General features: G+C 35.7%; 1 protein-coding gene across 1 annotated transcript in view; it reads left to right on the forward strand.

The window, feature by feature from the left end:
- LYPLA1 (lysophospholipase 1) overlaps positions 1-12,170 on the forward strand; it is a 13,351-nt gene extending 1,181 nt beyond the window's left edge. The window contains exons 2-9 of the mRNA XM_085313529.1: positions 179-210; positions 3,390-3,455; positions 4,961-5,008; positions 5,447-5,517; positions 6,189-6,262; positions 6,977-7,078; positions 7,698-7,874; positions 8,837-12,170. Of these exons, the coding sequence (XP_085169655.1) occupies positions 179-210; positions 3,390-3,455; positions 4,961-5,008; positions 5,447-5,517; positions 6,189-6,262; positions 6,977-7,078; positions 7,698-7,874; positions 8,837-8,890 (624 nt within the window). The 3' untranslated portion in view covers positions 8,891-12,170. The remainder of the gene's footprint in view (positions 1-178; positions 211-3,389; positions 3,456-4,960; positions 5,009-5,446; positions 5,518-6,188; positions 6,263-6,976; positions 7,079-7,697; positions 7,875-8,836) is intronic.
- The last annotated feature ends 4,328 nt before the right edge of the window (positions 12,171-16,498 follow it).

Here is a 16,498-nt window from a genome sequence, read left to right on the forward strand (position 1 = left end):
TCGCCGCCGTCCGGGAGCGCGCTGCCTCGGCGCCCCGCGGGAAGCGGCGGCTCTCGAGAAGGCGGCGTTTTGCCCCAAGCGGAGCAGTTTCGTAGTGCGCTCGTTGGTGCGTTTGTTAACGTGCATTCCTTTTTTTAGTGATCTTATATCGCTAATGCTATTTTTTCTTCTCTTTTAGGTCATTTTTCTACAYGGATTGGGAGATACGGGGTGCGTATATTGCTTTTCAATACATATGTAGTTTGTATTGCTACAGATAAAAGACTGCGTGTTTTAAAGGTCTGACCAGTTAAAGTTGCTTCTTATTCTGGAGTGCCCTCAATGGACTGCAGTGGCAGGAGACTGCATCAGAGGAAACCTGATAAATTCTGGAGTGACGTGGTGACAGTTCTAAGTTCCCCTGCATAAAGCTTGAATCCTCAAAAGGATTTGCTTCTTTCTGCTCATTTGCAGAAACTGATCTGAATGTGACCATTTTTGTGCTCTGAATTCAAGATTAGTGGCAAAAGATTTGTTGATTTCTGATCTTGCTTTCCTGAGAGTAGGTTCTTGGTTATTTCTCTGCTTGTCTAAAGTTTTTTATTACTGGATTTGTTGCTTTCCAGTTTGCTAGTAGGTGCAGTTAGTCCATAGTATCTTCTTCATTAGGTAATATTTAAGTCAGCCTGGATTTTTAAGTATCTAAGCAAACTCCTAGCTAATCACCTGATTTCTACTAACTTTGCTGTGTGACATATGGTCTTCAGACTCAGAAAAAGCAAGACAGATTGTGGAATACTTCAGTCTGTTTTCCATATTCCTGTTATTTACAGGTTGGAATGGAAATGGGAAGAATAGGGAATTCTTGGAAGGACTTACACAAGCATGCACACTCTGTAGGTGTGATGTGATGTTCCCGTTTGAAGTTTCTGTGTGACAAAACACAAGCGTATGTTCAGTCTTACTGCTTTGGTAAGGTACTGAAATAGAAGTTAGGAATGTATTGAAACCTTCTTTGGTAGACGTCTTTAAAGGAAGCAGCAGTTAGATACTGAAAACAACTGTCATGAGTACTTTGTCCTTCATGCCCCTTACGGTCACAATTACATAATATTTTTTTAGGACTCTGATAAAGTTGGTAAGGTTGGAAGGGACCTCTGGAGATCATCTAGTCCAACCCTCAAGTGAGTGGCCCATACAGGGATCGAACCCGTGACTTTGGCATTATTAGCACCATGTTCTAACCAATGCTTTGTTACATAGAACTTTAATATTGCTTCTAGGTTGAAAATTGTGATGTTTAAGAAATGATTTCTCTTTTTTTCTTTCTTTCTTTTTTTTCTTTTTGTTTTGAAGAATCCAACCAAGTTAATTGGCTGTCCAGATTATGGAAACTTAAATTCTGGCAATAAGTTAAAAACAGTTAAGTCCATACCCTTGGCCATATTCTACAAGTGGAGATGTTTGCTCTCATTTATTGTTCTGACTGTTGGCTGCTAACTCATCTCCTTATTTGAATTGTCCCTCCTCCTTTCTGCTAGTGGGATGCATCTGAAGCAGCAGTACTTATCCCTTGCATCTTGATACCAAATGACTGCAGAATCCTTTGAATTGCTTTTCTTATTTGCAAAGAAAAAAAAGCCATCAAGACTTGCTCTTCTACATATATTGTATTCCTCATACAAGTCTGGTATTTCCATTTTAGTTACAAAGCTAGCCTGCAATCTCTAGCTTGCAAATACACTGAGCATACTGCAGTGTACCTGTTAACAAGTTATAGTACCTCTGCAGAAACATGGTGACTMCCTGCGTTTGTTCTTTTAGACTCCTGTARATTAGATAAGCTAAAGCTACCTTTAACTTACTACCATTTTCCCCCCAAAAGCTGTAGTAGTGACCAAAAAAGGGAATTGTCTGATGTAATTAAAGATTTTATAATTTCTCACAGTTTTAAACTGATCTGCTTGACTATGACCATTAAAACTGGTAACATTAGTTTACCAGTTTTAGCTTTTACTCTGAGATGTGCCTAATGTTTTGTGAGGTTATGTTCTTTTTGTCTGTTGACTCCTCTATAAATGGCACTTAAAGATTGGTACATGTCAAAATCTGAACAAARCGTGTAACAGAGATGATTGTTCTAAAAAGTTTACCTAAATGTGTGTGTAATGCTACTTTGTAAATTTGGCAAATTAATCTTTCTATTTGGCAAAAACAATCCCAGAATCCTATGTAACTAGTTTTTCCTCATCATATTTCTTCTTAGATTCTTATTTGGCCTTTTATATTCCTGCAGGTATTAGGCAATAAGATTACCCATCATTTGTAAATAGCGTATGTAAAAGTATTGGTAGGAAGTAGGTTGCGATATACAGCTACAGTTTCAAAGCCTATGCTTTCTGGGTGCTTGGAACCTATTTAAATTTTAAGATAATACTAAAATTAAAACATACATGAGATTATGGCTTTGCTCTTGGTTTGATTAGTTCAGCTATGTCATTGATGTGTTTATTACAGATGTTTTCCATTTACAGTCAACTTTTCATCTTTTAATTTAATGAGTGAGGTAGGACTACTGAATAATGATGGGAAAAAAATACAGCCCTATTGAGTGCTGTGGAAAGCAAAGTGCAGGCACAGGCCACGGTTCTGCATTGATTCACATTTGGGTCAGTTCTGGAATATATCTTTCAAATCTATTTTTATTTTTTGTATTTATTCAGAGAATCATGATTCCTGGTTTCCTGCCTTGTAGAAAGCTTGACTGTTCATTTGCTGTGCAGCTTTCGATCGTTCTGTGCRTTGGTACAGCATGCATTGCTGTGTGGGAACTGCCCGGGGAACACGGAGCCTGGTTCAGGGCTGCCTCAACCTGAGAGCATTCGAGCTCAGCTAGAGCTAGTAGATCTGATAGCTCTACACAGATCCATCCCAAACCTAACTTAGGTGTCAGTTTGCTGCTCTTCCAGAATGTGTTGCAAAAAGCCCAAAGTTTGTTGTGACAAGAAGCTGGCTTAGATTTACAAAAGCAATAAAGTTGTCTCTGGCCAGAGCTGAGTCTGGAACCTGTGTTCAGATGTTGCAGCACCCAAGTTAATAAATCCTACCAGAAAAAGAGCAGGCTTTGTATAGAGCCAAAATGGTATTTAGGCAGCCGTGCCACAGGTGCAATCTTCAAATTAGATAAAGTATCCCTGGCTGCACATATGCAGCAAATACTCAGAGGCAAAATGGACCTGTTCAGTATAGTACTATATTTATAGCGTGTTGAATTTCTTACAACTTTTTGGAAGTGTTGTTTGTGTTGACCTAATTCAGCCTAGTTTGTACTCTGTGTGCAGTCACACCAACAGTAGAAATTAGAGCTAAGTCAAATCATAAATGCCATTTAATATATTTTTTGTTTACAGGCACGGATGGTCAGAAGCACTTGCAGGTATCAAAAGCCCCCATGTGAAATACATCTGCCCACATGCGTAAGTTCAAAATTGTTACTGTTTTTCCTTTTCTGTAGAGTTACACATTAAGAGACTTGCACAGATGGTGAAGTCAAATGGGATTTGCAGATAGCTATACTTTATGTAAAAGTTGTTTAAAATAATTTTGTTGCTATTAAATATTTTGTCCTTTTTAGGAACGGCCGTGTGATTTACTTTAGAACAATATTGTATTTTTATGCATATTTTGCATTTGTTACTGATTCAGGCTGAACAAATAATTAGCAAATTTTATGTGCAAAGTTGGATTGGTTTGTTTGCCTTCACTGGATCTATTTTACAATATACTTCATATTATTATATGCATTTCTCAAACTCAAGTGTGTGTATAGTAGATGCAATGTGCCAGTTACTAACAGTGCATTTCAAAGATTTGTGGGATACTCTTATTCATATTTTCAGCAAATAATGCAGCTTGAGCTTTTTGTGCAGTTTGAAAAGTGAAATATTTGTGAATAAGTCAGGATTCAGTAAACAAAGCATTAAAAATCTAGTATTTCCTTAACAACTGAGAAACTAATAGAAGAATAATGCTAATTTATTTTAAGAAGAAATTCAGACCACATTCTCCCCCAACAATCTTGGGAGTTGTGGAGCAGGCATGACAAGAAGATAAGCAGACTATGTTTTGGTGTGTATCAGCTATTACTGGGCTGTGATTTACGCATTTATTTATTATTCATTCGTTTATTTTTACATGACAAATTGCTGAGCCATTTAAAAAGATCTTAGCAGTCTTTGCTGTTCCCTTTGCCTGCAATTTGTTTTCCTTCTGTCTTTCCCCGCAGAACTTCCCTCCATTTCAGTAGATTAAAACTATATCAGATCTGATCCCTGGCATGGTTTAATAGAGTTATCTTGGTATGTCTGTGAAGATGACATGTGGCAGCTTGGGGTAGGAATGAGTCATGCAGTGGGGGCAGGTAGTGCTGTTCAGAGAAGCACTGATGTATGTCCAGACTCCTATCAGGAGCTTGCAGTTTGGTGCAACCTTAGGTGTGCTGACACTCCTATGTAAGGTGACATTATCCACTGAGTATGTATATGACACAGTAAACTGATCAGTATACTCTATAATATAAACAGCTAAGCAGGATATATATATGTGTGTGTTAAACATGTATGTGTGTATATATATTTATATGTATGAAATATATATAAATGTATAAAAATACTGCATGAATTATATATAATTATGTAATATTACTATATTTTAAATAAATTAATAAAACCAATCCATTACCATTTTGTTTGCTCTCCATCAAGAGTGGTAAGTCAGCCCTGAATGATAATGTGTTTGGGGTGACAGGTTTCAAGAGATACTTCTTCAAGAGATGCTATAGGGTAACTAATATTAAGTATTGTTTAAAGTAAGATTAAAATTTGGGATATGTAGTTGAATGACATAACTATCTCTGCATTATTAAATTTCAGTGTATACCTCATATCAAGAGTATGTCAGTGTTATTCATTCTCATTTCCAGGCCAGTTATGCCAGTTTCTTTAAACATGAACATGGCTATGCCATCATGGTAAGTACTTGTTTAATTGAAAATTATTCTAGCCAAAAGCTATTGAAGTGTATGAATTCATTGTTCTGATTTAAAAATATGGTAGATTTCAATGATCTTAAACCAATCTTCATGGAGTTTTTTTGCTTATGTTTATTTTTCCTAAATTTCTTCAAACAGTATTTTAATTTGTGCATGCAACTCTTAATTAAAATCCCTACTGATATTTTGAAGCAAATAATAAAAACTGCAGTAAATTACAGAGAGAGCAAAACTCTAAAAATCTTTCAGTTGACTAGGTCTAGAGTTTTACCCATGTGCACACATTGTCCCCTATTTCTTAATATGTCAACTAACAACCATTTTAATCTGTTGAATACCTCAATTTTGTTATCTATATTTTAAGGAACCACAATGGATACTCTAAATAAAGTAATGCTTTTGTTCATGTTCTATAAGGTTTGATATCATTGGACTTTCTCCAGATTCACGGGAAGATGAAGCTGGGATCAAGCAGGCAGCAGAGAATGGTATGTTCAGATATAATGCCTTAAAAATACTTCAGTGTACGCTTAAAAGGGGATTATCAGTCTGAAACAGTTCACCCATGTGGTGGGAGCCACTTCACTTTTTTTTCTTTATTTATTTTTATTTTTTTTAATTTTTAATTTACTTTTATTTAGAGCTTCTGTATAGCACAGCCAGTTAGAGCTGTACAAGCATCCACTTGTGATGCTGGATAGTTAGAAGAGGATACTATCTTCCTGGCACTGGGAGTTGTGTGAGACTAATTTGCTTATTTTCTTCTCTGGAAGTGGTACAGTTGGTGCTTCACAGAGTCACAGAATTGGTAAGGTTGGAAGGGACCTCTGGAGATCATCTAGTCCAACCCTCCTGCTCAAGCAGGGAGTCCTAGAGCATGTTAGACAGGGTTGCATCCAGGCAGGCTTTGACTATCTCCAGAGAAGGGGATATGCTTATGGCACTGGAATTTTTGATCATGTCCTAGACACACACACACACACACACACACACTTACTTTTTATTTTATTTTATTTTATTTTTTCAGTATAATAGATCAGATTCTTCTCTCCCTTAACATCAGGGAGATGACCAAAGAATAGGTTGGTCAGTCTCTCTCCTCTCTTAAATTTTTTTCAGAACAGTGGATTTTAATTACTGGCTTTCATTTATGTTGCAGTTAAAGCGCTGATAGATCAAGAAGTAAAAAATGGAATTCCTTCTAATAGAATTATTCTGGGAGGCTTTTCTCAGGTGAGATACGGTTGGAAAGAATAGCATATATTTCTAGGAAAATAACTTCTGGCTTCCTAATGTGGGAATTTATAACCCTTCAACTGAAAAGAGATGATGCTAGGTGCTTCTGAAATTTTAAGGTGTCAGTTTTCCTTTGCCTTAACAAATTAAGTGTCTTTAGATTATGAAAATAATTGCTATTCATTGAAAACCTGCATCTGGAAAAAGAGCTACTGAAATCAATAATATATATATAGTCTTTAAGCACTCTAATTTTTGTAGCTTTGCTTGAAAATCATGTTACTGTGTTTATTTTATCTTTAATTTGTAAGATATTTGGTGGCCTGGATTTATTTAAGAAATACTTCCTTCTTTCAGACTTTCAAAACAACTGTTCCAGGTAGATTAATAGATTAGTTGGTTCATACAATAATTCCCTGATTTAGGTAGGAGTATTGAAATAAAGCAGTATCACTCATGTCAATATCACCTCTGCTTTATTATTTTATGTTTAATTTTCAGCTGTTGTTTAATTTTGTTTTACTTGCAAATTGATCACATTAACTTAGAGGAAAAAAAAATTTTTTGGCAGTACTGTTTATAGCCTTAGTTTTAAGGAAGAATTAGTTGAAATGCAAGAAGTTCTTTAAAGAGAAAACAAGAGATCTTGAAACAGGCATTAAAAAGGAACATTATCTTCAACATTCTTAATAACTGTATCTTTCTTTCTAGGGAGGTGCTTTATCATTGTACACAGCACTTACAACACAACAAAAATTAGCAGGTGTTGTAGCGCTCAGCTGCTGGCTTCCTCTGCGGGCTTCTTTTCCTCAGGTATTTGTGCTTCTTTCCTAAGCTAATTTACACTTGAGGAATGGACATTCTCGAAGATTCTGTCTTGTGTGGGAATTAGTGAACATTACTGAGTACTGACTGTGGTTGAGTAACTCAGAAGTTTTAAAAATAGAACCTTGAAGATTTAGAATTGGGCAAGTAGAGAAAGAGGAACTACTCAGTAGCTACTTCTGCTAAAAATGATATTCCTAGGAAACTTACAGGATCAAGTAAATGTTCCATTTATATCAGTTTTTTACTTTGCCACTTGTTCTGTCTGCAAGACACTATCTTATTGGAAAATAAGTTGAGAAGATAATTAAACGAAATGTTGGGTGTTTCACTTGTCCAGAAGTCATGCTTTTTGAGAACTGTAATTTGTGGATTTTTTTTACTTAATATGGACAGAACTTACTGCCTAAGGAACTTGCAAGCTATTCCTTGTATGTTTTTGTTTTTCCTTCATAATTCAGTTTACCTTGTCACATCACAGCGAGCATCTGCCATAGTGTTATTTTATCTGCAATATGTTTGCCGTATGTAGCTCTGTGCTTTCTTCTGCTCCTGCACACACTGACTGCCTTCCTCTTCTCTTCCCCTCTCTTCCCACCCTTGACAGGGCACCATCAGCAGTGTCAACAAAGAGATTCCTGTTCTTCAGTGCCATGGGGACTGTGACCCATTGGTTCCTTTAATGTTTGGTTCTCTTACTGCTGAGAAGCTAAAGAGTATGATAAATCCAGCCAATGTAACCTTCAGGACTTACTCAGGCATGATGCATAGCTCATGTATTGAGGTAATTTTCTAACTTTTAGATCAGTGGTGTTAATTTTGTTTTCTTCTTAAAACAAATACGTGGAACATCTGGGTTTTGTTATTTGTTTTTAATAACAAGAACTTGATGTTAATGACTTGTTTCACTGAATAACTGAATGCTTATCTGAAAAATCTTCTAAGGCAAATATTTTTGAGACTAGTGAGAGCTACCTAGCAAGTTGTTTCTTTGTTCTTTAAATTATTTCTTTTATTTCTTCTTTTTGTCAAAATAGTTTTTTCATACCAAAATTATCACTGAATTGGAAGGCAGATTGAATTCTCACAGCATAAATGCAACCTGGTATTTTTGGGAGAGGAATCTGGCTAGTTTAATCGATGGCCCTCTCTTCCTTCTTGCACTAGCTCTGGAGCTGATCAAAGACTTCTTTGAACTGTTGGAACTTGCTAAAACAACGAAAGCTGCTAGCATAAGCTTTTGCTGTTTTGGGGAAATTTATACCATTTTACTGCATTTAGATAGTAATAGCATTGAGTTATCACACAGCTATATTAATAGCAAATATTTCTTGCAACATTGTCTTAGTACTAGATGATGTAGAATTTTTTTCCTCATTTGCACTTTTTTGTCATAATTTCAAGTTTTTCTAAGCCTGTGTAAATTACCACCATCATAAAGATGTGCTCCTGTTAAGTACTCTGATTAGGGAGCTGATCTAGCTATAAATTAAAAATATATGTATTATTTTTAACATGGTTTGTTTTCCCAGTCCTGTTGGAGAGAGGGGAGGGAGTTGCCTGTGCTCCTTTTTCTTGTGTTTTAGCCTCCTTTAAGTGATTTGCCTTAACTCGCTGCCTGCAAAGTGATAGCCTATCAAGTAATTAATTATACAATGTTTGTAGTCCAACTGCTTATTATAACTGGGAAGTTGAATATATATTATTAATGAGCTTTGACGAATATATACTTTAATTTTTGAACAGGAGATGATGGATGTAAAACAGTTCATAGACAAACATCTACCTCCCGTAGACTGAAATGATATGTGAGGGGACTTCTGCATAAATACACCAGCATCAACTGTGGTAGAGTGTTAATCTTTTCACATGTATGATAGAAAGCGTTACTTTTACATCTGCAGTGTTACTACTGTGTTGCAAATTTATACTTATGACAAGGATTAAATAATACACATGTACAAGAAATCATAATCTTTTTAGTAATAATCATCCACTGATGGGACTATAAGAATGAGGCAGCTAGGTAACAATGCCAGAATGCAATTTGTGCATACTATTTTAAGATTTGCATACTATTTTAAGATATCTGATTTTTGATTGCGGAATTTTAAGGTATTTGTACAAGTAATTAAAAGCTCAGTTTGAGTGAGCAATATAAATGTGACTGTTTAGTAGGCTTGAGATATAATTTTAATCGTCACTGAAAATACATTAAAATGTTTTCTTAATCTAACAGATGCATAAAGTACCCAGCATGTAACACAGGAGGCATATGATGGTAGAATGAATGTTATTGAGGGCAAAGCTTTAAATGTTAAATGTTAATCCTTACTCCAGGTAAGATGAGTAATTCTGCTCCAAGAATGACTATAAGTCAGCAAAGGGTGGCTTAAATATGGGAAGTACCTAATTTTTAACTTTTCATACAGGAAGATATTGTGGAAATTCTAAACGGACTCTTTCCTTGTTAGACCATTATATATCACTCTCTTTTAGCCATTTGTTTTTAGTTTACAGTAAACTAATGTCAGATGCTGACCCAGAACAGAATTCTGAAGAACTGCATAGGATTAATTTAAGTTTCATTTAAAAATAATTGTGTTTTCATATTGGATGTTCATCTTGTGCTTTGTCTTTGTAATTTTTACTTGAGTAGAAATGTCAATGATGTATTTTACACAAGCAATTCCAGCGTATAGTTTTGATTTCTCTGTCTGCTTTGGAGTAACCAACTGAAAACAATGCAACTGTGCAGTTGTGCATCATTGAAATCTCATCTGTAACACAGGCAGGCATTGGCTAATCTTAATTCCTCAGTAATGTAATGGAAATATGAGTGGAAGTGGGATAACTTAATTTTAAAATTGATAGCCTCTAGAGAAGGAGACTCCACATGCTTGCTTTATTGCATTCCCAATATGATTTTTTTTCCAATTATTCATTATATTATTCTAGAAATATATTATTCTGCATTTCCCTAGATTAGTGTAGCAGAAGACTATGAAGATCTACTATAAAAAAAAATCTAAAGGGATAAATCAAGAATTATGCATTAATTTAATTGTGCATTAACCCCCTTTAAAATAGCTGTTGACAGAAATTTGAGTTGTTGACTGGTTTGAGTACTCAGTTTTCCTTGCTCTTCTTCAGGTGTATTACACTTCATCCTTAGGAAGCCGTTTTTCTTTGCTAATCTGGTTTATCTGGATTATTAAATATCTCTTGATACACAAAATTGAAAATGAGTTTTTCCCAAATGGCACTGAAACACTTTCAAAGATTGGGTCTGTCAGGATGAGGAGAGGGCATGGTATTAGCTTTCACTCAGTCACTCTTCTTTATATGTTAGCCAATTTGTCTTTCAGTTAATTTGCTTCACAAAAGAAACCACAATATTTTCACTGTAGTTATGCCAAAGTTATGTGGAAAACACAGTATCTCTCAGCTGGAGTCATTCCCAAATTTCATTAGCCAATTCAGCAGTCCTGCTGAATTGCAAACTTGGTAAGCAAGCTCTGTGTTATTTCCCTTAGTTTTTAGCTTTATCTACATTCACCTTTCATCTACATTATTCCTTGAATATTGGCATATTTCCAAAGTTTTGCACACGCTTTTGCCTTTTTTCCTTTCCTATTTTCTTGCTTTGTTCGGAAATTGTTTGGTATCTATTCAGCTTCTAATTCAATGTGTGTTCATTTCACAAACATGTTCTTTCTTCTATTGGATTTAATCTAAAAAACTATGATGATAAAATGAGATCAGTTCTAGCTTTATTTTCTGTTAGCTTAATAACACTTTCTTCAGTTTGATACTTTCTGTTGAGAGCTCTTGCCCACTTTCTAGTATGTATGCATTTTTATTCAAGTCAGCTTCAGCTGTTGTCTCTAGGATGCCTTCAGATGTTTGTAACAAACGTTCATAGCATAATAAGATTTTTTTATACTGTTGTCTTGCTGCTTGCTTTATGAAGAGCTGTGTTACCAGTATAAATGTAAGTAAATGTCTTGACTCATTCTGGACTTTTGTGTTCTAGAGAGAAATCTTCTTCTCAATTTTTATTTTTGTAGAGGAAGAGGAGTATGTTGTAATTGGGGTTGTTTAATGCAGATACTGGAGGAGGTTTCAAAGATGTATTTGAAGCCTGCCCTGCCTCYTCCCATATTACAGCATGTCTCTTGAGCTCCTGTCTTTTGTAATTTCCTGGCTAGTTGCAAACCTGAGTGCATGATTATGTCGCTGAACTTCTTTGCTGTCTGATGTGATTTGATGCTGGGATTGTTGTCATAACTGGCATGTATTTTAGGTGGAACAATAGTTTAGTCTTTTTAAAAAGACTTTTTTAAAATAGTGTCCTACTAAAAGAGAGGAGTTGGACAGTCAGTGCCAGTTCTCTCCTCATAACCTACAATTTGAAAATGTCCAATATATTATATTTTGTAATGTTAAACTTTCTCAAAATAGAGATGATACCTCAAGTCTGCAAAAACATTGGTATGAAAATGTGTTTTGTTTGCAGACCACTTGATTTCAGTGGGTATGTAACTCCTCAATAATACATTTTTAATGTCAAATTTAAGTAATAATTTGAATATAGTTTTGTATAGTCAAAAGTCTGAGTTCTTGTTGGAATTTTGCCTACTTGTTCATAAACACGAATTGAATTAACGTATTGTAGGCTAAATCCTCTAGCYGTTCCTGAAGTAAAACTGTATTGGGGTCTGTACTCTAGTGAGGGCTGTATGATTGGATCTTTGCCTCCTATCTTGTATAATTACAACACAGTAGATTGCTAAAAAGCACTGTACACTGTAATTGGTATTAGAACTGTTAATTAAAAATGTTCTCTCTAATGGAGTATATTGCACTTCATTAAAATTATTAGGATGCATCTTTTATGTAGARGTGTTATTTGTCAAGTTAATGGATATGATCAAGAATATACTGTGTAAGATGTTAATGAAGCCATATGTAAAAGGCCTGAGTATCCTAAATTTTATAAAGAAATACTGAAAACTTATTCTTTGTGTTATGAAATACAAGCAATTTATATTTAATTAAACCTTTAAGATGAAATTCACTTAATTTGCACATTTTATTTATGATAAGAAATCTCAACTTTGTTGAAATTATTTCTGAAGGTGAAAATGTGAAATCTTTCCGTTTCTGTTGTTATGAAATAAATCTCAATCAGTGTTTGGGAAAATGCTAAAGATTTTTTTCATACTTACACAGCACATGAAACCACCTTCTTTCAGGTAACAGGCATTTTAGATGCTTCTTGCAAATGTATTTCATTGCAACGTACACATGATTCTGTAATACAAAAGAGTGCTGATTTGTAGTTACTGTAACGGAAAAAACATCAGTCAGGACCAACTCGTGTTGCTATCTTGTTGAGAGAATGTAAAGTATAATTCAATTTTTCATATTAAAAATAATTTTTACTTAATGAGCTTTGATTTTGAAGTAATTTTAAAAGGGAGAGAAAATATTTTATTTTCTAGTACCTTTATTGTAGGACACTGCAAATCCAGTCTTCTCACTGTGTACTGTTACACTTTTCTTTGAGGGTTCTGCAGTGTCAGGGAAGCCTTTTCAGTTATATTAGGTTTAGGTTAACTGTAATGTTTGAGGATGATCAGTGGTATAGGTTCTACGAGGCGCTGTCCAGAGAAAATTTGGCAATTTCATGGGAAGAGATACTGTGCTTAGCAGAAGAAATTTGAGAGGAGCACAGGATCATCATGTAGTCAAGGTAGACTTTCCAAGAGCACTTTAAAGCAGCTGAAAGGCTACTTGTGTCTATTGACTATGGCATCTAAAATTGTTGTGCAGTACCTTTATGAAGTTCATGAATGTATGGAAATGCATGTCAGATGCAGTGCTATATGTGAACTTATGCAGGTAACTTAGAATATATTAAAAGCTAGTAACAATAAAGGTGCAATAATATGCATGGTAAATTGCCAATTCATATATATTTCATTCTGAAGTAATCTTCAGCTTCCAATTAACTTTCAGACCTAGCATCCCTTTTGGAAGCAGTATAATTGCAAGGAGGAAAGTTGCCTGAATTAGTACAGTAAAAAATTACAGTGTACAATTGTATTGAACTTTATCAAACACAGTACGAGGCCTCCGTTGTGGTAAATAAATAAATAGACTCACTTGATACGAGAATGCCCATAGCTAACTTTTAAATGTAATTCTTGAAGAACAGTAGATGTAGAAGAATAACTTTTTGTTTGCTTACCGCTGTCATGTAACCACCATTTGCCTTTGCAGTAACAAGTTTTATTAATTCTCTTTGAGTGAAACAAGTGCCTATGATGTAGCTGATTGAAATAATTTGCTTAGTAGTAGTATTTAAAATGATCTTGAGGGTATTTAAAAAGACTTGAGTATTTTGAGTCATAAGTAAAAATATGCAAAGGTTGTCCCAGAAATAGGGAATGTAGGTTGCTGGAATTACAGTCTAATAATGTGACTCTAATAAAATCAGATATTTTCTTAAAATTTTTCCAGTTTTCATACATAAATATTCCCAATTGCACATTATAAATCCAAAAAGTGAAGATAAATCATCAGGTCTTGAAATGAACTTAATGTATTGCAAACACCAGAATTTGAAAATGATGCTTTGGTTCAACTCTAGGTCATATGCCTACATACATACCTACTAGGTCTACAGCTAGTACAGGGAAATTAAAAGCAAAAAAATTCTTGAGCAATAGAAACAACAAAGCAAGATGTGTGTTACAATTTTAGAATATTTTGAAGAAAATTTTGCAATTAAGAGGAAGCAAAACACCAATTTGCTGCAGCTCTTTTCATATAGCTGTGATTGGACTACTCTTCCCACTCACTCCTTGTGAGTAACAAGGGTCATCTGGTTGATTTAGACTGGCTCAAGTTCTGTTCTACTGGTCTCAAGTTATTATTACTCCTCTTTATTTTAGCCCTAAGTGTAATGAGTGTAATATGTGGTTATGTAAAACCTCTTGGAATGTTTAGAATTTTATATTTTTTTATAGTTGTGCTAACATTTAATTAGAGGATATTCTTTCACACAAGATGTCAGTTATGAAAATGGAGGATTTTATTTATATCCATAGGAGTTCAGAAATCTTCTGCTGTAAGTTGTGTGCTATTTTTGCCCCCTCCACTCCTCATTAATTTCTCAATGTGCTATCTCATAACAAAAGAGACTAGCAAAATCCCACAGTATTTCATATGTGCATTCTCTTAAGAGTCATTTCTGTCGATTAATCTTAAAATTTGTGGAAGTTCCTATGGTCCAACAAATAACAGGCTGGAGTAAGTTAGACATTTGGTCTTTTCAGCATGTGTAATGCTTCTCAGAGAATGTTAAAAAGATTATGAGAATATGCTATGAGTGGTAAATACAGTGTGAAAAATGGCATGTTATTTCTGTTTTCTGATAGGATGATGTAGGAGAAAGAAGCTAAATGGGAAAAGGGTATATATTTAACTTTGGTCTTTTTTTCTGCTACTGTTTTTTACATTTCTAAAATGCCTATTTTTTAATAGAAGAGATAGTTGCTTGTTTTAGAACCATCAAAAATAGAACAACTATGCAGTGTGCTATGTATGTCTTTACAGTAACGAACTGTTGTCAGGATGACAGAGCAGCTAATCTGGTTAGTACTGATCCAGGTAAGTGAGTACCATTCTGATATTGTAGCACGTAGTACAAATAGTGTAAGCTGGGTTTTATTGTTTTGTTTCAATGCAGCCATTTTCAGAGAAGGATATGCATTACCATCTGGTTAGTCCTTGATTTCCGTATTGAAATATTTTTCTGATGATGCTTATTTTTATTAGTTTAGATGTTAAACATGTATGACTTGCTTTCCCCTTATAATCCTGCAGCAGGCCTTTTATCAGTGCTATATAGCATTTAAGTTAAAATTAATAGTTCTTTACTGATACATTTTGAATGTTAATAGGGTTTCATCTGCAATTTTGAGCTCTTTCCATGCATTTCCAATTAACAAGGTATTGAATGGTATCTTTTAAAAGAAATAAATACTTGAAAGAATTTACACAATTTAAATATTTTTAAACGAACCAAACTGACTTGAGATTTGTGTTTTTTTGATAGTGTTATCGCTGGCATAACTTGCACCTATGTGTTCCAACATGTTCACTGCATAGTGGAGCTATATCTGTAGTGTTGCACTTGTGTGGGAAAATGGTAATTATTTGAGGTCATCTTTTTTTTTAATGATAAGGTCATCATTACCAGTACTGTGTTACTGCATCTAGACAGAATTGAGTTAAACCTGAATTGACGTGGTGCCTTAAATGTTGTGGTGAGCATTACTGTTTTTGTTTTTCCTCCGAAATCTGTCTCGGAAAGAAAAGATTCCTTTCCTTAAGGAATCCTTTCTATGTTTTTTGTTCTTTTTGGCAAAAACAAAAAAGCTGTAGACAATTTTTCTGCATGCTTTTCCAGTTCAGTGCCCAGGCTGAACTTACAGAAAGATCCTACCTAGCTCCCAATGATTTTTACTGCTTCTGCTATACCTTTTAATTGTCAGGTGCAGCTACCATCCTTCTGTGTGCATTGAGCATTACGTAGACGTGCCTTAACGCTGCCCTTCTCAGTGCGGCTTCACAGCGCGAGACGGGCTTGCAGTATACACGACACACAAGGGCACTGCCAGCACTCCGTGCTGTGGTTCCTCCCCTAAGTAGCAGTTCACAGAAAGCACCTATCTTGCCTTTTTTCCGAAGCGTACATCTTTTACGGTCCTCAGTCGTACGACTCRCGTATCCGCAGCGCTGGACGGCGTGGGGCTAGCCGAGGTCAGAAGCGTGTGTAAGCACCCCGTGGGACCGGAGCGGGGCATGAGCTTCGCACAGCCGCTGTGTAACCGTCAGATATGCTTGTGATTTGCTTGAGGTAAACATTTTATTGTTCAGAGAAAATGGCTGAATGATGGTTTTTTTTCCCCTCAACAATTCTCACGTAACAAGGCATCTATGATGTGAAGGGCGTTTTGTTTTCGTGCTTTTATGAATTTACAGTGTAATTTTCTGACAGRCCTTCTAAAAGCAGCGTAGCGCACGCAGACACGTGCACTGTCCAGAACACACCTGAGCGCGGTATTCGTGAAGGAGGGAGTGGCGCCTTCGCCGGATTCTGCGTCCTGCACTAGCTTTAACGTTGTAACCGAGAAATTCTCAGTGCAACTTCTCCTTTAGATTTTTTTTTTCTGCTAACAGGGAGGAGATAAACTTTAAATAGATGGAAAACTATCTGCCGTTCCTCGGCAACGGCGCCGCGCTACGCTCGCCCCCCACGGGAAGGGCGAAGCTCGGGCTCGTTGCATCGCTTCTCGTAACGCCAAAGACGGGGACCCGGCGCGGGCGGCCCAG

The sequence above is a fragment of the Rhea americana genome, unplaced genomic scaffold (assembly GCF_003343005.1).
Source record: "Rhea americana isolate MKP2758 unplaced genomic scaffold, rheAme1 scaffold_39, whole genome shotgun sequence".
Lineage (NCBI taxonomy): Eukaryota > Metazoa > Chordata > Aves > Rheiformes > Rheidae > Rhea > Rhea americana.